The sequence below is a fragment of the Penicillium vulpinum genome (genome assembly GCF_028829585.1).
Source record: "Penicillium vulpinum strain IBT 29486 chromosome Unknown utg000003l_segment0_segment0, whole genome shotgun sequence".
NCBI classification, from domain to species: Eukaryota; Fungi; Ascomycota; class Eurotiomycetes; order Eurotiales; family Aspergillaceae; genus Penicillium; species Penicillium vulpinum.
In genome coordinates this window covers 6,370,062-6,392,811 of record NW_026643243.1, presented here as the reverse complement: position 1 = coordinate 6,392,811, position 22,750 = coordinate 6,370,062, and the positions used below count along the sequence as shown (strand labels likewise).

Sequence of the window (22,750 nt, the reverse complement as noted above, 5' to 3'; positions counted from 1 at the left end):
CGTGACCTGGGATTGTGTGGGGCTGGTGGTATGTCTCTATCAATTTGAGTATATCGCGGGTTATGGTTGTTGCTTTGATGTTGATTAGAGGTGTGGTTAGGGTTGTTTTTGGAGCAGGCTTGGCTGGGGAATGGGGCCTTGTGAGGATGGATGTGGATGCATGCTCGAATCGAAGTATGGTTCTGCAGATAGGCTATTGCCCAACGGCTACAGCCGATACATAACAACATCAAGAATACAGTTTTATGCTTCTATGATCGGATTGAATAAGAAATACTAATGAGTTTCGTTCACTATCAAAATAGTCATAAGAGGCATGTCTTGGGGGGCAGAAAAAAACTATGTGCATAATGCAGTGCTGGCTGTACAAACTCAAAAGCATGACTCATGTGGACTAATGTATCCTCCTGTTTTCATTCCAGAACAAAGCACATTCACTCAAATCGGGGGCAAGTCAGCCGAGAGAGGCAACTTGCGAGATGAGTTGCCGACATACACCTTCTTCGGGGCGTCGGAGATCACCCAGTTCTGGGAGGCAACGTCCCAGTTAGAGACATCACGGCGAGTCAGAGTGGTGGTCCACTGGAGGGTCTGACCAGGGGCAATGGTGACTCGGTCAAACTGGCGCAGGACCTTCGAGGGCTCATCATCACCGCCGAGGGAGACGTACAACTGGGGAACCTCATCGCCAGTCACGGAACCGGTGTTGGTGATAGTAGCGGTCACCTGGTAGAGATTTTTGAACAGATCGGGGTTACCACCGGAGGCGCCGCTAGATGGAAGAAGGTCCTGGGGAGAACCATCAGTAGCACCCTCAGGAAGGTAGTCCTTGGAGTCCATGCCATAGGCAGGATCACCAGAAGAGGCACGCAAGTCGGTGGAGTTCAACCACGGGTAGAGGTACTGGCGGACGGGTTTAATTCCCTCAGGGAACAGGTTATCTGAGACTTTTCCAGCTTTGCCAAGAACAGGGGCCTTTTTCGTCTTTCCAGTGGTCGCTTTATATTCGTTGTATTCAGATGAGGCAAGAGGGGTGACCTTCAGGTCGGAGAAGGAAAAGTTGGTGTAGCTCAGGCCATAACCGAACTCGTAAATGGGCTCTGTGTTGTCCTTATCGAAGCGGCGGTAGTCAATGAAGACACCATCCTCGAAGTTGTCCTGAGGAGCATCGGCACCGTTGTTGGGCACTGTGAGGAGAGGAGGGCCATAATCCTTGCGAGTCTTACCCCAGGTGAATGGAGTCTTACCACCAGGGTTGATGCGACCATACAGTACGTCCACCAAGCTGCGGCCGCTCTCCTGGCCCGGCAAGCCAGCCCAGACAATGGCGGTAATGTTGTCATTGTCGTACCAGTCGCTAATCAGAACAGCGGCTGTGCTGTGGATCACGACAATAGTATTATTGCAGTGCTGACTGGCAGTCTTTATGATTTCTTCGCCATTCTTCCAGAGAGTCAGGTTCTTGCGGTCACCCTCGTTGCCATCAACATTGATGTATCCCTCACCAGAGTCGGCGTTCACGAAAACCAGGGCAACATCAGCCTGAGATGCAAGGGCAGCCATCTCCGTGAGGGCCCAGTTATCAGTCACGGCGAAAACGCTGGTCTTCCCGACACTGTATTCTAGGACTTCATTTTGGATGGCTTGCTCGGGCGTAATCAGGTAAGGGAAGTTGGCAGTTCCACTACCCCAGCCCATGGCCAGAGTTCCATTATCACAGCCACGGTCACCGCAGCCATTGGCGCCATATGCATTAGATCCTGCGTCCTCTCCCAGAATGCTGATGAACTTCTCACCGTGGGTAAGGGGCAGTGCACCACCCTTGTTCTTGAGCAGGACAGTGCTGTCAGATCCAATCTTACGAATGATCTGGGCGTGGTCACGCTGGACATTTACGCGCTCATTGACCTTAGCCCAGCCTTCGCTGACCGCGGCGTGCTCAAAGCTGTACTCATCGCGAGTCCAGGAGCTGAAATTGGGAGGAGTGCGGAATCGATCACGTCCAACCTTATAGTAAGCAGCCATGATTCGGACAGCCATGTCGTCGATACGCCATTCTGGGACGGTACCGTTCAGAACCGAAATGGTCAGGTTGGCTCCCCAGAAGGACGAAGGGCTACCGAGATAGGTGTCACCGGGCATAGACATATCCAGACCGGCCAAAGTAGACGAAACACCACTGTGATGCGCACCCCAGTCGCTCATAACAAAGCCCTGGAACCCCAGTTCGCCCTTGAGCAGCTTGTTGAGAGCGTAGCTGTTTGCACAGCCGTAGCTATTGTTGATCTGATTATAGGAGCACATGATGGAGCCAACACCAGCACGGATAGAGTCCACGAAGGGCCAGAGGTACAATTCGTGCATAGTCTTGTCGTCAATGTTTGAGCTCACGCTCTCAGAAATGTTGTACCCATATCCCTGAGCCTCGCCGGACTGACGGAAGTGTTCCTGCTCATTTCCAATGAAATGTTTGGCACAAGCAATGACACCAGCATCCTGCATGCCCTTGATGGTTTCGGCCATCATCACACCAGTTAAGACAGGGTCAGGCGAGAACCCTTCCCAGTTACGACCGCCCTCGGGGTACTTGCCCAGAGGGCCAGCAACGGGACCCAACTGCACATCCACACCCTTGTCGCGGTGCTCCTCGCCCATTGCCATACCACGCTGGTAGGCAAGTCGCTTGTCCCATGTCGCGGCAACATTGATACCAGAGGGGAAACCAGAGGTATAATCACCTTTTCGAGTTTCATTAGTTCAAGTGCACCACCAAGGTTATTTGGGGACAATCTTACTCAAGCGCACACCTAATGGCGAGTCCTGCATACACATTCCCCACATTCCAAGTCGAGGGATGCCACCAGTCTCACCAACGCATCGTTCTTGCTCCCAGCCAGCACCGGTTGTCAAGTTGACTTTCTCGGCCAGTGTCAGGTTAGAGACAAAATCGACGGCGCGTGTGTATGCATCGGACCACTCGCCCGCGCCAGTCATCCATGGGGAGGGATAGTATGGAGGAGAATAGGCTAGCGGCTATTTGATGCGATTTGGTTAATAGTGATATTATTCAGGATTTAAATTGGACTCACATTAGCATTAGCCGCAGCCGTTAAGCCGGCCACTGTAAGCCACTCGAACTTCATTGCTGTGAAAATGCTAGAGAGAATTTCACAGAGACAGCATAAGAAGCGCTGTTGATAAAAGAAGGCGTGAGGAAGGAACGAGTCACAAATCTCGGGGAAGGCATGGGTTCTTAAATATTCGAATAATTCCTTGCTCACAGGGGCTATAATAGTGCTCATAGCGTACAACTTCCAAGGTTGTCAATCAAATAAGATGAAATGAAATAAATGAAGCAAAGGATCGACAAAGTATGCACTAACCCACTAGTCACCTTACATCCTCCTCTATGATTGGCTATGACTGATACTCACTGGAGCCTACTGGAGCTCACTTTAGAGACACTCAAAACTCATCTTAAAAGGGGACAGGTATAATTGTGGCTGGTAGGGAATTTCCAAGGAGAAAGGGCTGCACAGGGCCGGACAGGGTGAGAGATCAACCCCTTTTTTTTTCAAGAGGATGTCACAACCAGAATCATAATTAGGCAGTATCACCCAGCCACTCTCCCTCTTACACGACACAACAGTGCGTTATTAGTTTCCGTTGAATCCGTCGTCAATTCCGCATAGAGCGGGTAAACTTCGGCATCTCATACCATTGCTACCCTATCGCGCTCGTGCCTCTTCCCCGCTAATTCTAATTCTAATTCTCCGTTGAATTTTGAACCGACAGCTTAAGATCTTTTGATTTTATCCAAGTTTCGGCATATTATCAGTGCACAACTACATGTACACATATCGGCATACAGCTAACCGTTCTGAGCTATCTCACCTGATCAAATGCATACATGTATTACTACCTTGGAAGGTGACTTCCAGAATTTTAATTTGATCTGACCACGTCGAAGAGATCGCCGCTCATCCAGCCGAATGGGGAAACCCTTCTCATATCACCCCGAGAGTGTGGGGAAGTAGACCTGCGTCATTCAGGGTTTTTTTCCAATCCTACAAGTATTCCTTGCATTTACAACCGGCTTTATGTTAATAATCATCCTTATAACCCGGTTCTCTAACATAACTGCTTTGTCCATTTTCTACATAAATATCTTTGACGGGAGCGCTATCCGTAGCTAAGCGTTTTTTTGTACCGGGAAGTGCGGGGCCCCAGGGACGATGCCGAGTCCAGTTTCGGCTTGCGCGGATTAATTGTTCTTAGCCAAGGTCTTGGATAATATTTTCAAATAGTACGTTTTAGTGTGTGTATCCCTTCGCCGAGAATGTTCCCCCACACTTACGGCATCGGTCCAAATCGGTCCAAATCCCCGTATCGGAACCATTACCCCGTATCCCCCGGTTCGGCTCAGATCAAACAGTATGTTGTAGCCATTTCCACTTGCAAGTTTCAATCCTCAACGGCTACATACTGCTCTATATTGTATACGTTTAAGAACTACCCGAAAAGAAAGTTGGACTATTCCAGAAATCTACTGTCCGCAATATGGAGAACGTTATATGGAGAATACGCTGATCTCTGACCGAATGCACGCCAAGCAATCATCTTTCCTTTTTTGCGGCTAATCATCGGCGTTGCAACTTAATATTCTTACATTTCAAGGTTTCTGTCGGTTGGAGATTCGGCAGTCTAAGGGGGTCATGCAGGTGCTGTTAGTTTGCGGAATAATAGGGCTATGGACTTGGTACTTTTTAAGTGGATTCGATTTTAGAGTGTTTCTGATTTATTTTGCAGCTTTTGCGGTCTGAGATCTTAAATCGGAAAATAGGAGACAGATGACTACACCTTAATTATCTCGCAAAATCTTGGCTTTCTTCCTAATCTCCCATCTAGGCCTGCAAAGTCGGGGTATTGTTGCCATTTCAGCCTCTGGGTGTGGGGTCTGGCCGGAAAAATATGCCATTGTTGATGTAGAGTGGTCCCACATCTCAAGTAAGATTTTCAAGCATAAGCTCGTCCCAAGAGGAGTTTGAGGCCGAGGAGCCGTGTTGCGGAATAAAGCAGCCGTTCTAGCAGTCATTGGCGGGATCTGGGCTGAACTTGTTGCATTCAAGGCTCACTACTGCAGATGACGGCAGCGTTGAAAGAGATTGCTGGTAACGACTGTAGTCCCCATCCCCGTGTTCGAGTTGAAAGATAGTTGGAACTAGTAGGTTCACTCAAATACTAATATCGCAAATGACTATGGAAGCCAAACCAATGCCAAACTCAAACATCACTGCTGATATCGTCTAGCACTTGAAACAGAATGTGATTTTGAACTCTGCAACCAGTGCCATTTACACCTGCTCGGAACCCGGACCAAATTCTTCGTCGAATCTCATCAACGTCGAGTCCTTTGGTGTTGTATTGGCTGATCATTTCTTCTGCAATGGCACACAGCGTCGAATTGAGCAAATCTTCATCAGATACCGTCTCCGGATTCTGTCTATCGGACCGACATCCACACAAAGCCGGATCTTCTTCTTGTGTAGTTTGCATCGATGGCTGATCTGTCGGTTGCACCGTTGTCGAAGCACATGTACTTTTGATCGCTGTTGGCAGTTCAGTTATGTTTGATTCCTCTTTGCAGACGCGAGGTACTGTCATTGACAAATTTGATCTGCGAGTATCCCGACGTGACAGGGATAGGGGACTATCTCCCTCTACTCGTTGAATAGCAGGGATAGCAACCTTCCGGTTGGTATTCTCTCCCGTGTCCGCTTCTTGCAGATACTGCTGGATAGAAGCACTCGCAACTCCCATTGATCCAAGAAGAGCTTTCAAGTGCCGATTTTCAGCTTCGACCTTTTGTGTTGCCAGTCGGTGTTCGATGTCTTTTTGTTGGGCTTGTTCTTTACACACAGCTAAACGCTGCTCTAACTCATTCACGTACTCCTGCTTCCGCGCTCGACTCTTGCGCTGATTCTCACGCACCCGTGCGAGTCGCTCCACATTATTCTGTACCAGTTAGTTCTCATGCGTTGGCTGCAACTAGGTAAACGGATGTGACTGACCTTCTGGTCTTTCGTTGAATCCATCGGTTGCTGACCAAGGGGTGTGGGGCATGACCGAGTTTCCTATCTGTCGTACTTTTCATATAAATCGCTCACCTGAATGATTGGTGGTATAACAAGTATGATGGCGGGCAGTTTGACATTGCCTCCTTTGCATTCCGAGTTTGGAGAAAGGATGCTTCGCTTTGTTGCCTGACTTTTATGGCTTCAATTGCATGGTCACGTGTACCCTGTTTTAGAGCCAATCAAGTGGCATTATCTGCTTTCATAGAGCAATCGAGTTATTTGAATATATATTTAATTTTTGTGCTATTCATATAGAATTGAAAATTATACTTAGTTCAGAGTGTAGTAATGTCAAGTATGTCGAGTATGTCAAGCTATGATATCGGCCCACACAATAATTCATCGTCCCTTTCGTCCGTCACTTTCTATCTCGGGTTTTTTTTAGTATCATGTAGGAATATACACAATTGAAGCCACCTAGGTAGGGAAAAATTAGAAGGAAGTACAAAACAGCACATAGTAGCATATGGATGATCCATTCATGGATACCGTGTAACCTCGGAAGATATCCATGCATATACCAACAGGTAAGGTCAGGTCCTAAGATCCGTTGACGGATTCAGAATTCGTGGGCTCTCAATATACATTTTCTCTTATTTCGAGGAATCGTCAAAGATATTTACATTGCGAGATTTCTTTGGCAACTTCGCTGTCCCTTTCCATACAACCTTGCTCGACCTCAACATCTCCACTTCGCCATGTCAAGCTCCGGTCTCGTACATAAAATAGGATATATGAGGAGCCGGATACTTTGGATCTTGATAAAACTGCAAATTCTAGGGCCTTATTTGAAACCGCTTCTGGCGCTAGCTAACTAGAAGACCTATCTTCACACAATGTTTCCTATCTTAAGGATGAAAGATCCAAAAGTCGGATGATGTGATTTCCTTGGTGGCTTAATATTACCTAGAGCTTCCCTCATCAAGTGAGAGGCCAATGTGGGATCCCCAAACGGTTACTGTGTGAATCTAGCAGTCAATGAAAAGAGTGAAATGAGTCAATGATTTCGTGATACAAAATTACAAATAATCATGGAGCTTCGTACCCAAATCACCAAATCCGCTAGAACTAGTAAACATTCGCTGAACCGGCTTCCAACGAATACTTGCATGATGGAATCTGGCCAACCCCAAAGCTGAGTTTTCTTGATGTTACATATGTCCCAATGAGTCTTGATTGGGTGTATTTACAAATCCACTTGCTCATCCTTCGAGAATCGGTACACCACATCAGCAAAGGAACTAGTAGCGAAAACATAAAACCAACGCAATTCCGTCGACTCGTCAGTATTGACGACCCCATGCTCCGCATTTGAAGGGACATAGACTGTTGTTGGACACTACGTAGTAGAGACCAGAGCGAGAGGAGAGAGAGAGTTAATTCCTAAAGGGAGCAAACTCCCGAACTATCTATCTACCACTGAGGGGTTGATGCCTGAGGCACCAAGGCATTCCACCATCTCAACAACTGTGCTTCCCTCGGTGACCTGGTGCTTCATCCCATCAATGGTCACCTCGCCTCTACCTCTCAGAATATAGTAAACCTCTGCTTGCGTATGACGATGGGGGCAAAGACGGCCCGTTTTTGCTGGACAGACAGCTATGTCGGCGATGAGGTCGGCGGTCGGAGTGGTTGGATGGGACAAGAGGGTGTGCCATGTCAAGATACCGCAAGTGGTGTCGGGAAATGACTCGCAAGGGGTTATAGATGTATAGCTTGGAGGTAGAACAACTGAGTTTGTTGGAGATTTTTCTTCGAGGTCACACATTTTGAATGGTTTCTTAATGAAAAGTTTTATAAGGCTTGTTTTGTGTAGAAATCCCGAATAACTGGAGATCAAATTCATATCCTTTACCCTTTTTATATCTCTTAAAGTTAATCCACATGCCAGTTTATCTGATGAGATAATTACTCAAATAAGAAAAAAGATCGCAATGTTGGTCTAACCCCATCCGCGGTCAGTGGCGTGATAGGGCACGTATCACCTTAGAATAGCGCAAGCGTGGAATTTCGGGGTATCTTCAGAATAAGACAGTCTTGTAGCAACCTGGGAGAAGAGTTTTTCAAATCCCCTTTCCTTGGGGTATTACTACTGTAACAACCTTTCTCCATAATTGACTTTATGAAGCTCATTGGCAATCCTACCGCATAGTTGACTCGCTCATATATTGGCATTTTATATATCATAGAGAGCGTGTTATTGGAAGCTTAGAGCTTAGCCTTATTCGCCGCATATTCAATTCGCCTTCGCGAGTAGGTCTCTTCCCAAGAAAACACTAACGGGCATATTGATTATTTGTTACGATAGGAGGATGATCATCAACATTAATATAGCGGGAGCAGTTAGATATATCCGACACTGATAGCTTCACTTCTTAGTATTTTGGCGAAGACTAATTGTGTTATGAAGATTTGTTCCGTAGTAACTTTTAACAGACCTATTGTGTTGTGTAGAATCACCATATGTCAGTGTATAACACGCCCCCTTTACCCATCACCGGCTATAGAACAACCAAGGATTACCCACAAAATATAAGATAACAAAAAATCAAAAACAAAAACATCACCCAGTTCATGCATATGATAGCTAACTCCTGCTTTCCCTTTTGAAATTATTAACCAATGATCTGAGCCGCCAGTCTCCTCATCCTAATAATATCGCGAAATATTAGGGACATAAAAGAGTCGGGCATTAAGCAATATTACACACCAGTAACTATCCAAGTTGGCCTTCACACGATCGACTGCATAGATATTTATTTCTAAACCTATTAAAACAGCGCCACGAATGGCTTCCACTGTCAAATAACATCTTGTCCTTTTGTGCGGGGTCAAAAGTGACATATTTGAAGAGCCCATAAATTTGAGGTATAGGCACACTGTTGGCTTAGCAGAGAGTAATAAGAAGAGGCTTCAAAGTAGAAGTATGAAAAGCTGTGAGATATTTGTGAAAGGTACATATACATGTAGGTAGCAGTTTGTTTAATTGAATTTCCGTTGTACCAGGAACTGTGTTCCGATGAGATACACAGGTAGACAGTATGTTGTATACATAGAAACCACTAAACAATTAAAGCCAATCTCGAGGGGATTCACGAAATTTATAAAATCTGCAGTCAGTCTTCCAACTCAGCTCCTACGATCGCGAGAGCGAGATGCAAATAGCTCTCGGATGCAGATCACAAACGATCACGCTCAACGTCATTGGTCGTCAGTCGCGTCTGGGCTGAACATAACAGCATTATTCTTTCTCTGCGCCTACTAGTTTCTACTTTTTCCCCTCTCATAGTAAATATCAATAATTAAAATCGCTTTCGACTCCCTACCCTCACTCCCTACCCTCACTCCCTACCCTCACATTACCATATCGCAAGCCATTCCATCATGGTCTCCACGCGACATCATCCCCGCGAATTCCCCTCCCCTGGGGCCATGAAAGAGCAGTCCAAGATATCTCCAGCTACCACCAGTGCCAATTCACGCAAATGGACCCATACACCTGCTGCTGCACTGACAATCTGGCTCATCATTTCAGTCCCCTTGGTCATATGGGACACAGGCTATGTCTTGTTGCGACCGCATAGCATGCCCGGTGGAAGTCTGCACTCTCCCATCTGGACACCTTATGCGCTGTACGGAAAAGTCGACTATATCTACGGCTGGCCCGCTTTCAATGCGCATAATGGCTTTACGGCTGCTCAGACTACTGTCAATATCCTCGAGACTATCGGTTACATATACTACCTCTGGATTGTCTACCACTATGGATCAACGGCTGTCAGAGGTAGCAGATCGCAGAAAAGCTCTAAGGGATTCATCTGGTTGTTAAAGGGAGACAAGGTGGTCGCTGGGCGCATTGGTGCCATCGCGCTTCTGGTCGCCTACACCGCATCTGTCATGACCCTGAGCAAGACTATCCTTTACTGTAAACTACATCCATTGGCTAGGTTTTGCGTGTTGTATTCTAACATGAGAAATAGGGCTGAATGAGATCTTCTCTGGCTTCGAGAACATCGGTCACAACGATCCGCTCTCTCTCTTTCTCTGCTGGATCCTTCCCAAGTGAGTTCCGTCTACGAAAAGTGCATGTTTATACGAAACATAAAACTAACTATGTTTAGTGGGATGTGGCTTGTATTTCCCAGCTATAATATCTACATTCTCGGAAGCGAGATTTTGAATTCGCTTGAGCTCGCGACACCACGCCAGAAGGTCGGACGCCCCAGATCCACCTAATATCAGCCACGTAAACTATGAAATAGCTTGCGTACAGAAATACGACACGTGAAATGACAATAGCGAGTCTGCTTGAGGGGCAAAAAAACAGATGACGGGCATAAGAAAAAGGAAAAAGCTTCCGATTCTGTACTACATTCGCGATGATCAATGAATATCCTATTATTCCAAGGAGGTCATGTTCGCCCCTTACAGAATTCCCCTGATGCATCCATGCATAGCTACATGCTAGTCCTAGTTTTCTGTCAAGCTTCCAATGTGTCAGTCCAAATTTCAATCTGGCTGTCCTACACGCTCGGGTCCGTTCCGAGAGAGACGGAGATACTACGAGTATATCCATGAAGGTAGTATGAGACTTTAGGCACATTCTATAGTTATGAATCAAGAGTTAAGTTGGAAATATATTCCTCGTCCTAGAACTATACGGAAATAGTATAAGAGCTCAGGGGGTATAGAGTTGGAGTGAAGCCTCCAGATCCGACGTGTAATCTTAAGTTGATTGCATATGTAGGTACTTTCCTTAGCTTCGAAAGTTCCTTCTGCGCTTCAGCATAATCATTAGTTCTTCATACTCTAGTATAGATTTGTGGTCAAGTCTCCGTAATATCGGCGCTGCCAATGGCCGAATCATTTGCCAAGCCGCCATTCGCCGCTGAACCTTTCCCCATATTCGGGACCCTCACTTTCTCCTCATCCCGACTTTTGACGACTCCCGCTGTCACGGCCTCTAAATTCCACTTCAAATATTCCTCCCCCAAAAGAAACTTGCCCTCCATCTCGGAAGCGCCTTCTCTTGTTCCCGACCGTGCCGAAGGATGCTTCGGGCCTGGGTCCTGGGGTATCCGCACCCGTCATGATCCAACCCGATTCCGACAAATCGCCATCGAAAACCCCTGGCGTCAGCTTCAATCTAGGCCAGGAGGAGGCGGCAGCAGCCCTCGACGACTTCGATACCCAAAGTCATGCAAGTTCCCGTGAGCCCGGTAGCACACAAACAGTCGACCCCGCGCCAGGCCCGGACAACGGCGCGCTAGACCAACAAGACGACGCTAGCAACGGCCCGTCCAATTTTGAACATCTGCACGAGGACGATAAACCGGCTTGGAGCGAGATGAAGACCAAGGCCGGGAAGGAGCGGAAGCGCCTACCACTGGCCTGCATCGCATGCCGCCGCAAGAAAATCCGCTGCTCAGGCGAGAAGCCTGCTTGCAAACATTGTACGCGCTCGAGGATTCCGTGCGTGTATAAAGTTACTACCCGGAAAGCAGCGCCACGCACGGATTATATGGCTATGCTGGACAAGCGACTGAAGAGGATGGAAGATCGTGTGATCAAGACAATACCTAAGGAGGAGACGAGGGATATGATCTCTATTGGAAGATCGGTTGTCAAACCTTCCACCTCGGCCCAGCCGTCGAAATCACAGAAAAAACGAAGCGCAGAGGAGGCATTTGCGGCAGAAATGGATGAATGGACTCGTGGGGACGACCGCCCACCACATGAGATGTTCCCAATGAATCGTGAAATCAAACCCGCCGACGGTACTGGGCTTCTCACCGAGGGAGCCGAATTTTTACCATCTCTAGAGATTCAAGAGCATCTTGCGGAGGTGTTCTTTGATTGTGTTTATGGGCAGTCGTACCTTTTATTACACAAACCCAGCTTTATGCGACGGCTTAAAGCAGGCACAATCCCCCCTGTCCTAATCCTTGCTGTCTGTGCCGTATCTGCGCGATTCTCCACACATCCTCAGCTCAACTCAGATCCGCCATTCTTACGTGGAGAAAACTGGGCTAACCCCGCTGCAGCCATCGCTCTGAGCCGGCACGACGAGCCAAACATTACCATTCTTACAGTTTTCTTACTTCTTGGTCTTCACGAGTTTGGAACCTGCCATGGCGGACGAAGTTGGTCTTTTGGAGGTCAGGCATTACGGATGGCATACGCGTTGCAGCTCCATCAGGAGCTTGATCAGGATCCATTACTTAGTCAGAAGAATGGCACCAGCTCACAGTTGAGTTGCACTGATCAAGAAATCCGGCGCCGGACAATGTGGGCATGTTTCTTGATGGATCGGTATAACTCTTCTGGAAGTCAACGGCCGCCTATTGGAAATGAAAAATTCCTACAAATACAGCTTCCTATCAAGGAAACTCACTTCCAGATGGAAATACCTGGTCCAACGGAAGACCTTGACGGCGATATCCTTAATCCCGTACCTGAAGATGCAGGCCAATTATTCAATGCTAAAGAAAATATGGGTGTTTCGGCGTACATTATTCGTGCTATCATCATTTGGGGGCGCATTGTCGACTACCTTAACCTGGGTGGGAAAAGAAAGGATGCACATCCACTTTGGCATCCAGAGTCAGGGTACATGCAGCTTAAGCGGCAAATTGAGGAGTTCTCTGCGTCTCTCCCGGTTCCTTTGACCTTCAGCTACGAGAATCTTCAAATCCATGCAGCGGAGAAGATTGCCAATCAGTTCGTTTTCCTCCACATCATCATACATCAAAATATGCTGTTTCTCAACCAGTTTGCTATTCCCTTGTCTCCTGGGGGGCGTCCACCGAGAGATATGCCAAAGTCATTCCTCAGTAATGCAGGTCGAGCCGCGGTTGAAGCAGCGCATCACATTTCAGTGCTTTTTGATCGAGCTTCAGCTTACCCCCTCACTGTTCCTTTTGCTGGTTACTGCGCTTATTCGGCAAGTACAGTCCACATCTGGGGGATATTCTCGAAGAACGTTCAGTTAGAAGCACGCTCAAAAGAGAACCTCCGGCATACATACCGCTATCTCAATAAAATGAAAAAGTATTGGGGCATGTTCCACTATATGGTTGAGAGTGCCAAGGATCGTTATCGGCAGTTCGCTGATGCAGCTATCAAGGGCTCTGTGGCAACTAATGGCGCATCGCTAGCACCCATGTTCCAATATGGTGACTGGTTCGACAAGTATCCCCATGGAGTGTCAAGAGTGCATTGGGAGGGCCCTGATACTCGACACAAAGAAACGGGCGAAGACGCAGTTATGGGCCAGAAACCCGACCTTCAGAGTGTGGAAGATTTCTTTGCTGGCCTTTCCCCTACTCCACAGCCAGGTCAACCTCGCAAATCACGATCTCGCAAGAACAGCAAACTATCAAATGGAGCTCCAGGGATGGACCAGACTTCACCGCAATCAATGATGGAATCGACCATGGGAAACACCCCAGGTCTTCCAGAAAGTGCATTCCCACAGCCATCCATGTTCCAACAATCCCGGCCAATGTCATTCGGCCAACCGCCATTCGACTTCAGTATTCCACCAGATCAATTACCCCAACTAGACCGACAATTCGTCTACGGTTCATTTTCCGACTTCGACCCGACCTCGTTCGTCCCAAACAATCATGCTATCCCACCGTTCAATGGCGTCGAAACGCAAGATCCAGATCAAGCACTGTTCACCGGCCATATGGACCCAAGCGCCCCTGCTGGAATGGGCGAGTTCTACCAGCCTAGTGCGTGGTTCTTACCCTTCAATCTTGACCCTATTGGCGGCGGAAACCCACCATCACAAGCCCCACCCCCGGCTCCCATGCCTGGGGGAAACAATGGCGGCGGCACACCATCTGGGATCCCTTCTGTAGATATGTCGGGCTTCGGGGGTACTGGAGGCATGCCATTAAGCACATATGATCTTGGTTTAACTAATTCGAATATGAAAACCTCACGGCCGTGATCAGGTCGGATATTATTCATCGACTAACATCTCCTCAATGACTGCTACGTGGTGTTTTGAGTTTTCTTTCAATGATATTGTAAAAGGATGGAGTCGGACTGTGGGAGCCGGTGTCTGTTACTTTTCGCGCTACTGTTCATATTATAACCCCATTTGTGTTGATTTGTGTATATATTGTCTCGTTTCCAACATGTATACCTTTCTTTTGAGCAAGTTTGAAGAATATTTGTATCTAATGGCTTAGTTTTCTTGGACATTATAACTTCGTAAAGGGTTCTGATCTAAGAAAAAAAGATCATTTCATTTCTTTCTCCCTACGCCAAAAAAAAAAAGAAAGAAAGAAAGAAAGAAAGAAAGAATTCAGCAAACGAAGCAAAAAGAAATTGTTGTGCATCATCCGTGAATCGAACACGGGCCTCGTCGATGGCAACGACGAATTCTACCACTAGACCAATGATGCTAGTTGTATGATTACTTGAGTATCGTCGAGACTATGATCACTTAACAGCCCATGAGCAGTATTGTCCACATTGAAATAAGATCCAGTACAGAATATGTAGGTCTATACAATCGAAGCTGGTGGATATAACTTGATTAATTCATAGTTCGGCTCAAATTTTGCTCATTTGAACACCCTCTATGTGAATATCAATAAATTAAGACAGAACGTAGTCCCAAATGTGGAGATATATATTCCACAAAGATATATACGACTACAAGATCTACTGGTAGAGACATACAAAACCATTTATTACAGATAACCAGACAAGGAGAGATGCCCCACAGGTCATTGCTGAAGCAACTCGAGAAACATAAGTGGCAACAATTACCACGTTGGAAAGGAATGTTGAGCAAGGGTATGGGAAACACAAGTCGCTATAAGAAAAGGGAAACCAGAGAAACAGAGCGAAATCAATCATACACTAATCATCCCACTCTTCATCCAGTTGATCTATGAGCCTGTTCTCGGCATCCACGTCACGCCCATGACCACGTCCTCCGCGCCCTCCGATGGCGCCGATGAAACCGCCGCGGCCATTCGAGTCCGCACGGGTGTAGCCATTGCCTGCGGGGGATCCCTTGCAGCGGAGGAGATTTCCTAGCGAGGAAAAGATAATCACAAACATGTCCTGTTGGCGCAGAAAGAAAGAAGTGGTCAGCGTCATGTTCCAAACAATGAGGCTCGCAACCGTAATTGATCATTTAAGTACATGCAATAGAACATGTGATCCGTCTAATAAAACAAGAGGGACAGTGACTATGCAGGAGCTGTCTCCTATCCAGGGATCCCGAAGATGAAATGACAGGTCCATTGACAAGGACCCAAGAGACAGTCCACCTGCATAACTCAAGACATTTTGTCAAACGAATGAGAATGTACACGCCGTGATCAACACAAGCGACCGAGGATCCAAAGAGTCAAGTCAAAGAAAAAACCATGCAAAAAAGGGAGAATGATCTATATCTGACAAGAAACAAGGAAATGAATGGAACAGGTCAGCTTCAACCGTTTCCCCCGAAGCTACTGGTCTTCAGACCAGCTAGAACGGGTTCAATCCATCCTTGAAACAGGTAGCCCTGCCACATTTGAATCCCGGAACTTATGTGACACGAAACTGCCATATCTGAATCCGCGACGAGACCAACAGCATGGGATCAATGCTAGGATACTTACTTTAATAAAGTCGAAAACGCCAGCCCACAGGCTGAAGTTCGGGCACTGGCGCCAGCCACGCTGATGCATGACCGTTCGTTGATAGGCGCAACCACCAATCAGATACACGGCGATGGCGATCAGCGCACTAGAGGATAGGGTCAGCATGTATTATATTGGGTGTTTCCCCAACAAACTGAAAGGGGGTGCTTACATCACACCAAATACGCCGCCCGGTCCCAAACCGCCCGCGTTGGGATCCACGGCAATTCCACCACATGCCGCCGAGCTGCGGACTTCAAAGAAGTACGCGCATTCATCCATAGAGCCGACAAAGGAAGTTGTCGCTACGTTTGGCGCAGCGTCGCGGTCACAAAGGAAAGACATGATAGTCGACTTAGTGCGTGTAGAGACATTGGAACTGCCCATGTTATAATCGTCAGGACAAGGAGAGCCATTGGTATAATTGAGGACAAGCTTGCGGCCGCGGAAGAAAGGTCGAGATGCTTGTTGCCTGTATATAGCCGAAAATAGTCAGCACAATAAGTAGCGAATGAGTCCAGCCAATGCGAACTGGTTGGGATGGGGATCTACCATACCCTATGGAATATATTTTATCGTCCTGCTCGTAATATGCGCTGACGTTCTTCCACCGCGATGCCTCTATCCCGACGACGTCTGTCACGTTCTCAATGACCGGCGCACAGATGTTGATTGTAAAATTGGCTGGGTAGTCATGACCCCTGGCATACCAGCTGTCGTTCCGCGCATCTTTCGAGAGTTTCTTGCCGTCCTTCATTTTGGGCGGGGATAATGAGATCGCATTGAGGTCAAAGTACAACCCGGTAGTCGGGGAGCGGGCAACACATGGAGCATCATCCTTCGGACGAGAAGAGTCTGATGCGCTAGATAATCCGAGGATTGAGGATAGAAGGAAAATAGAGTAATGAGCGGAGCTAATGAGCTTCATGGTGGGCTGTGTTGGGGGTCAACCCAAGGTAGTCTTGGGGTAGAAAAATGAAACGGAATAAGGAATGTGGAGGGACTAGAAAAAGAGATGCAGTAAAATGATAGAAATGACCTGCATGAATTGTGTGAAGGAGGTAAGTGTATAAGTGTACATGTAGGTACTGATAGAGAGAGAGGCTTACGTAGCATCACTGCAGCTGTGATTGGCGATGCGGAGCAAACCCGCGGAACGCCCACTATCCGGCGTCGTACGCGACTTAAGGCTCCAGGGTCTTATTTAGGGATCTACCCCCGGATTTCAGGATTATTTCTCTTTCCATTGGCTCAGTCATTACTTCAATATGGCAACCAAAAAGGACTCCAAACAAATACCCGTGCAGCCAGTGCCGGAGAAACGTGGTTATGAGTTTGGTGGACCGTATGTTTTTTTCCCTCTTCCACCTGAGTTAAGCTGAGCTGACAATTGCAATAGACTAGGTGCTTTCGGTATCATCTTTGGATTGCCGACCCTAATTTACCTCTTTACCTTCGTCTGCAACGACATCTCTGGTTGTCCCGCCCCGTCGCTGCTGAGCCCTTCAACTTTGTCGCTCGAGCAATTGAAGCATGAAGTGGGTTGGCCGGAGGAGGGAATCACGGCGCTTTATGATACCAAGGTTACACTGTGGACGCTGAGCTATTATGCCTTCAGCCTGTTCTTACAGGTTTTCCTCCCCGGTCAGGAGGCAGACGGTGTTCCGTTGGCCTGCGGAGGACGACTGAAGTACAAATTCAATGGTATGGCAATAGCAGCCCTTGTTCACACGTCATTTTTAACCAACGGTACTTTTTTTCTGACTCGATTTATTTCCTAGCATTCCCCTCTGCTGTCATTATCCTCTCGGGCCTCGCCGGCGGCACTTACCTCTATGGAGCCGACTTTGTGGTGTGGACATTCCTTTGGGACAACTATGTTCAGGTCATTACAGCAAACTTGTTGATCTCTTCTTTTGCTGCGATGTTCGTTTACGTGAAGAGCTTCACAGTTCCAGCACCAGGCCAGGCAAACCCAAGCCTACGACAGCTAGCACCTGGCGGCCATACGGGCAACATGCTCTACGACTTCTTTATCGGTCGTGAACTCAATCCCCGTATTCGCCTGCCTATTCCGTTTGTCAGCGAGGCATCGCGAACTCTTGATATCAAGGTGTTTATGGAGATGAGACCAGGCTTGCTTGGATGGACAATTCTGAATCTGTCTAATGTGGCCCACCAGTACCGAACCTATGGGTACATCACCGACTCGATTGTGCTGGTCACTATTTTCCAGGCATTTTACATCCTAGATGCGCTGTACATGGAGCCCGCGATCATGACCACCATGGATGTAACCATGGATGGATTTGGATTCATGTTGTCTTTCGGTGACGTGGTTTGGGTGCCTCATCTGTACAGCGTCCAGAGCCGGTATCTCTCTGTCTTCCCTTACGAACTTGGCTTGACCGGTATGGCATTTGTTCTGGGTGTCACAACCGTTGGATATTTGATCTTCCGCGGCGCCAACAACCAGAAGAACCGTTTCCGCACGAATCCTAATGACCCCCGCGTGAAGAACATCAAGTACATCGAAACTGCTGCTGGATCCAAACTGATGATCTCCGGCTGGTGGGGTCTGGCACGTCACATCAACTACCTGGGTGACTGGACCATGTCCTGGGCTTACTGTATGCCAACTGGCGTTGCAGGATATGTTCTTATCGAGAGCATCAACCCAGCCAGTGGCACTGTTCAGAAGCAAGCTGTGCAGACCCCAGAAATCCGTGGCTGGGGTATGATCTTCACGTACTTCTACATCCTGTACTTTGGTATCTTGCTGATCCACCGTGAGATGCGCGATGAAGAGAAGTGCGAGAAGAAGTATGGCGCTGACTGGAAACGTTATACCTCCATCGTCCGCAGCCGCATCATTCCTGGAATCTACTGAGATTCCAAAGAAAATTCTTTCCGTAGGCCTTCCGCAGGCCCCTGGGCTTACTTATATGCCCTAATTTTGTACATTAATTATCCCGGACTTTTATGATAGGCTTGCACTATTTGGCTTATAAGCTTCCAAAGTTGGCCATCGTTACTTCTATTGTTGTAGGAAGATAGCAAATACGAAATCTGCCCTGCAAGCTCTTATGAAGAGACACTTCCAGTTGTTCTCCATCGCATTCCAGAATTGAAGTAATATTGAAAGCTAAAGCGAGACCAATGTACTAATTAATAACTCGTTTTTGAACTCCCTAGTCATCACATTTGCTGGCTGATAGTCCGGCAGTCCACGGGGTTCTAAAGTCATTCTCAAGCCCGCTACCTAGTATTCTTGTTGGATATAATTAGCTGGTATATCGAACCAATACTCGTGGAGATTTGGCTCATGCCATCTATCGCGTCCCATACCAAATCCTTAGAGCCTTGAATCAGATCAACTCTGAGTTATTCCTGTTGATTCAACAATACTTATTAAGTGAGAAGCTACAGGTGCAACTTTGTTTTACAGTTGATGTTTAAAGTGAAACAAGTTTGGAATCAATCAAATGGCTGAAAAAAATACATCCAGTTATGAGTCTCTCCGTTGGTTTTCAATCATCTTCAGAGTCTTCAAAATCATTGCCTGCTTTCCGTATAGAATTGACCATGTGGGTTTTGAGCTCAGTGATAAAGCGATCAAGGTTTTTCTTGTAGTCAGCGCCAGATCCCACAAGGAGGCGGTCATGCGCACTCAGATAAATGAAGACAGCAAAATGGTGACGGGTCAATCGTTCCAGTCGCATATCCTGCCGTTGCGCTTTTGTTTTGGTGAAGATATGAAGAGTCGACAAGTAGTCCAAGTCCCTTGTCTCGTACATGTCATAAATACGAGGTCCACCTAATATCCGGCATTCGTTGTCAATAAGATACTTGCCGAATGGAACAAGCACATCTTGAAATCCATATTGACAGCCTGTCGGATCGATGATCCATGTTTCGTTGCTCTCGAGGCATTCTATCTTCAATACCGTGTGTGGGCCACCGTGCAAGTCAGGCCCAGGAACAAGCCTAGTTGGAACCCGTGGGTTTCCGATATTGATGACCATCGTCTCAAGTTTCAAGGACATACCTGCTTTGTTTTAGTCACGGCTCGCTTCGGTACGTAAGGGCTAGGAAAATTTCTTACCTCGCAGAAGTTTTCTGGTCAAGGGACCCAAGAGCGCTATAGCTGCTGTGGATTGGCTTTTAACAAGAGCCGCTTCCTTGTGCTTGATGTTGTCGGTCATGTGGTTTGGGAAGGGACCGCGTTTGGATTGAGATGAAACTGATCTTTGATTTTGATGGAGATAGAGGACACCATCTCGATACTCGATCTTGGTCAGATCCACGTCGTATATGGTCTCTCTGTATGTCAAGATGGCTGCCTTCAGTATCTGGGCCGATCGGAGCAGCATCTTCCGTTGTTGCATGTTCTTGCAATAGTCTTTGTGCTTTGGCCAGTCCATGATCAAACAGCTGCGGCTGCAATAATAAACAGCTGGTGGATCGCCGGGTTTGTATTCGGGTGCATGCGAGCAGCCCAAACACATTGTCTTGGTTTCTGTACCACATCTTGCGCACTCGAATAACCCCTTTGGAGCCATTCTGAAGGCAAAAGTGATGGCTTCAATCAAAGCTGTGTTGAAGACGCGAAATATTTCATCGATCGTTGCTAATGGGAGTTGACGTCTGGCGTGTGAAGTTGCAGATTGATGATACTGGGGATCAGAAAACAGGAGAGAGAGGAAAGAGAGTAGCGAGAAGAGCAAGGAGAGCAAGAAAAGTAAGAAGCAAAAAGGCACCTGAGCAAAATCCTCAGACATCCCATTGTTGACATTATGTGAGATTCATAGGGCTCTGCCTCAAGGCCTGATTGACTAGGCTGCGGTTTGTGGGTTGCTAACGACATACGTATGTAGAAGGGTGATGTTAATTAGGAACAAACCAGTCTCTTTCCTCTCTCTTTGAAAGCGAAAAGTTTTTTTCAACCATACAGCTCTTATATATGCAAACACAAATATATTCTATGGGTATATTGAAAAAGAGATACGATGAGGTTATTATACATCGCCCAAAGTAATCTTCCAGCAATCTTCCATTGCACACACAATCAACGTTTTCGCTTTTTGGGGCCAACCAAAACATCCAAGCCCCAAGATCCATCTCCCGTATTAGGCACCCATCCCTTGAGAACCAGTTTCGCATCCCCAATGGCCTGCATACGGATTTGCAAGTGGTCTTCCAAGTTGCTAGAATTTTTGAAATCCTGGTAAGTGGTTATATTTGACATATGGTGCTGAACTGTATTGACGCGCAAACTTCCAGTCTCTGAAGCATCCGCTAGCGATTCGGCTGGGGATATATTGGTTTGATAGGCCGAAGCAGGCGCAATTTCGCGAAAAAGAGCCCAAAGCTTAGCTCGGGATAGAGACGAGGCCCCACGGGCACCAGGCGAGGACGCCCGGTTTCCTTGCTTCACTCCGTTGATGATAGTCTCATACAACCCGGTTTTGGAACGACAAAGAGTCGGCACTGATTTGCTGCCGGTATCCAAGGTCATTGCCGATGAGTGATAATACGAGGGAGCCAATACCCAAACGGCGCTCACATTTCCTGGCCTGGATCTTTTAAAACTTGCACCAGACGTCGAGGAATCTCCTTGCTGCTCTAAAGAAGTTGCAGGACAAGGCACAGAATTTGCCTTCGCAAAAGGCCAAAGTGTTGCCACCTTTTCACTCGGCACCGAGAGAACCTGGAATGGCCGGAATCGATACCCTGGTGTGCCTTCTTTGAACTTTGCGTCCTTAGGCCAAGATCGGCCCTCCAAAGCCTGCATTCGGCCATTCTCGCCAAAGGAGCGGTCACAGCTAACCTGGCTGATTTCATCCTCGGGAAGAATCAGACCTGCCAGATATGCGTTTTCAGTGGGAGCAACGAGGCGACTGGTCTCACAGGATAGCAAGGAGGACACTTGCCGCAATGCAAGTTTGTCTGAGCAGGATTTGCTACGCGTGGACTCGGCGTCCATGCGCGCCGGCTTTCGACGTACGACTCCGAGGAGAGAGAAGTGGGCCCGACCATCTAGAAGGGTCTCTGTACCTGGAACTTCTGCATCTTGGGTTCTTGGCAAAGGACCTTCTTGCTGTGATACTTCCCACGGTGTCGCATCTTCTTGGGCTGCCATGCAGAGTTCCATGCTTGCATCGCCGCAAGGAGCACATGTGCAATACATGTAAATTTTGATATCAGGCCGAAGCTTAAAAGGCGGCCATTTTGTGGGTGATGCGCAAATACTGTCTCCATCTTCTTCAATCTTTCTCCTTTGTATGAATGGAGAATCGGGGACTTGTTCATTATCGGTGGTGGAAGTATCATGGCCATTCAGTAATTGCTTTTCCCGGGATAGGACGCTGTTACATTCTGTTAAAAGCCAATAATTGAATGCCCGGATGGCCAATATCTCGGCATGACAGTCATGTAGCACAAGACCCCTGCAGTGTGGGATATGAGATGCCGACAGGCACTTTGCGCCACTCCTACGTAAACATTAGCCTGCTTGAATGTAGGTCGCTTGCATATGACTTAGTCAGATTTGAAAGGAAATCCAAAACTTACGTGACAGATATGCACGTCAGACTTTCCGAAGGTGTGTTCTCTCCTATAAGCGAAGAGACAAAAATGTTACTATTAGGATCAAAAGAACGACATGTGAAGCGAATAAAGAGCAAAAAATGGGCCGATGCCCTTCACTGTACATAAATGGACAAGGGATGATAAATCATTTATGAATAATTGAGTAAAAACATACCTTTAACAGCCACAATGCCGCTCATTGGGATCCATTCCCTCGATCCATCCGGAAATATGGTTGGTTTACTACGTGTTGGCAGAGCATCGAAATGTGCATGAACCAGCGACGCTATCCGGGACGGTAACAAAAAGCTAGATGTATCAGTAGACATTGGATATGATCATAGTTCTAATGAGAATTCCCTAAAC

The 22,750-nt window shown here is 47.2% G+C and overlaps 10 protein-coding genes across 10 annotated transcripts; 3 read left to right on the top strand and 7 right to left on the bottom strand.

The window, feature by feature from the left end:
• Positions 1 to 438: 438 nt before the first annotated feature.
• N7479_007448 (beta-glucosidase) lies at positions 439 to 3,143 on the bottom strand (the record flags this gene model as incomplete). The annotated part of the gene is made up of 3 exons (XM_057255142.1): positions 439 to 2,738; positions 2,796 to 3,033; positions 3,090 to 3,143. 3 exons carry the CDS (start codon positions 3,141 to 3,143, stop codon positions 439 to 441), a joined length of 2,592 nt encoding a protein of 863 aa, XP_057109004.1.
• A 2,140-nt stretch (positions 3,144 to 5,283) lies between these two features.
• Positions 5,284 to 6,095, bottom strand: N7479_007447 (bZIP transcription factor; the record flags this gene model as incomplete). The annotated part of the gene is made up of 2 exons (XM_057255141.1): positions 5,284 to 6,015; positions 6,072 to 6,095. 2 exons carry the CDS (start codon positions 6,093 to 6,095, stop codon positions 5,284 to 5,286), a joined length of 756 nt encoding a protein of 251 aa, XP_057109003.1.
• A 1,447-nt stretch (positions 6,096 to 7,542) lies between these two features.
• Positions 7,543 to 7,905, bottom strand: N7479_007446 (uncharacterized protein; the record flags this gene model as incomplete). The annotated part of the gene is made up of 1 exon (XM_057255140.1): positions 7,543 to 7,905. The coding sequence occupies one exon, from the start codon at positions 7,903 to 7,905 to the stop codon at positions 7,543 to 7,545; it is 363 nt and encodes a 120-aa protein (XP_057109002.1).
• Positions 7,906 to 9,521: 1,616 nt separating this feature from the next.
• Positions 9,522 to 10,373, top strand: N7479_007445 (uncharacterized protein; the record flags this gene model as incomplete). Its single annotated transcript, XM_057255139.1, has 3 exons — positions 9,522 to 10,062; positions 10,118 to 10,199; positions 10,259 to 10,373. 3 exons carry the CDS (start codon positions 9,522 to 9,524, stop codon positions 10,371 to 10,373), a joined length of 738 nt encoding a protein of 245 aa, XP_057109001.1.
• Positions 10,374 to 10,963: 590 nt separating this feature from the next.
• N7479_007444 (uncharacterized protein) lies at positions 10,964 to 11,149 on the bottom strand (the record flags this gene model as incomplete). The annotated part of the gene is made up of 1 exon (XM_057255138.1): positions 10,964 to 11,149. The coding sequence occupies one exon, from the start codon at positions 11,147 to 11,149 to the stop codon at positions 10,964 to 10,966; it is 186 nt and encodes a 61-aa protein (XP_057109000.1).
• Positions 11,150 to 11,226: 77 nt separating this feature from the next.
• Positions 11,227 to 14,097, top strand: N7479_007443 (putative C6 transcription factor; the record flags this gene model as incomplete). The annotated part of the gene is made up of 1 exon (XM_057255137.1): positions 11,227 to 14,097. The coding sequence occupies one exon, from the start codon at positions 11,227 to 11,229 to the stop codon at positions 14,095 to 14,097; it is 2,871 nt and encodes a 956-aa protein (XP_057108999.1).
• Positions 14,098 to 15,020: 923 nt separating this feature from the next.
• N7479_007442 (uncharacterized protein) lies at positions 15,021 to 16,721 on the bottom strand (the record flags this gene model as incomplete). The annotated part of the gene is made up of 4 exons (XM_057255136.1): positions 15,021 to 15,227; positions 15,773 to 15,899; positions 15,966 to 16,265; positions 16,351 to 16,721. 4 exons carry the CDS (start codon positions 16,719 to 16,721, stop codon positions 15,021 to 15,023), a joined length of 1,005 nt encoding a protein of 334 aa, XP_057108998.1.
• A 340-nt stretch (positions 16,722 to 17,061) lies between these two features.
• erg24B (uncharacterized protein) lies at positions 17,062 to 18,683 on the top strand (the record flags this gene model as incomplete). The annotated part of the gene is made up of 3 exons (XM_057255135.1): positions 17,062 to 17,138; positions 17,193 to 17,497; positions 17,575 to 18,683. 3 exons carry the CDS (start codon positions 17,062 to 17,064, stop codon positions 18,681 to 18,683), a joined length of 1,491 nt encoding a protein of 496 aa, XP_057108997.1.
• A 640-nt stretch (positions 18,684 to 19,323) lies between these two features.
• On the bottom strand, positions 19,324 to 20,355 carry N7479_007440 (zinc finger MYND domain-containing protein; the record flags this gene model as incomplete). The annotated part of the gene is made up of 2 exons (XM_057255134.1): positions 19,324 to 19,841; positions 19,899 to 20,355. The coding sequence occupies 2 exons, from the start codon at positions 20,353 to 20,355 to the stop codon at positions 19,324 to 19,326; spliced, it is 975 nt and encodes a 324-aa protein (XP_057108996.1).
• A 506-nt stretch (positions 20,356 to 20,861) lies between these two features.
• Positions 20,862 to 22,713, bottom strand: N7479_007439 (tRNA-specific adenosine deaminase; the record flags this gene model as incomplete). Its single annotated transcript, XM_057255133.1, has 3 exons — positions 20,862 to 22,287; positions 22,367 to 22,409; positions 22,560 to 22,713. The coding sequence occupies 3 exons, from the start codon at positions 22,711 to 22,713 to the stop codon at positions 20,862 to 20,864; spliced, it is 1,623 nt and encodes a 540-aa protein (XP_057108995.1).
• Positions 22,714 to 22,750: the final 37 nt, after the last annotated feature.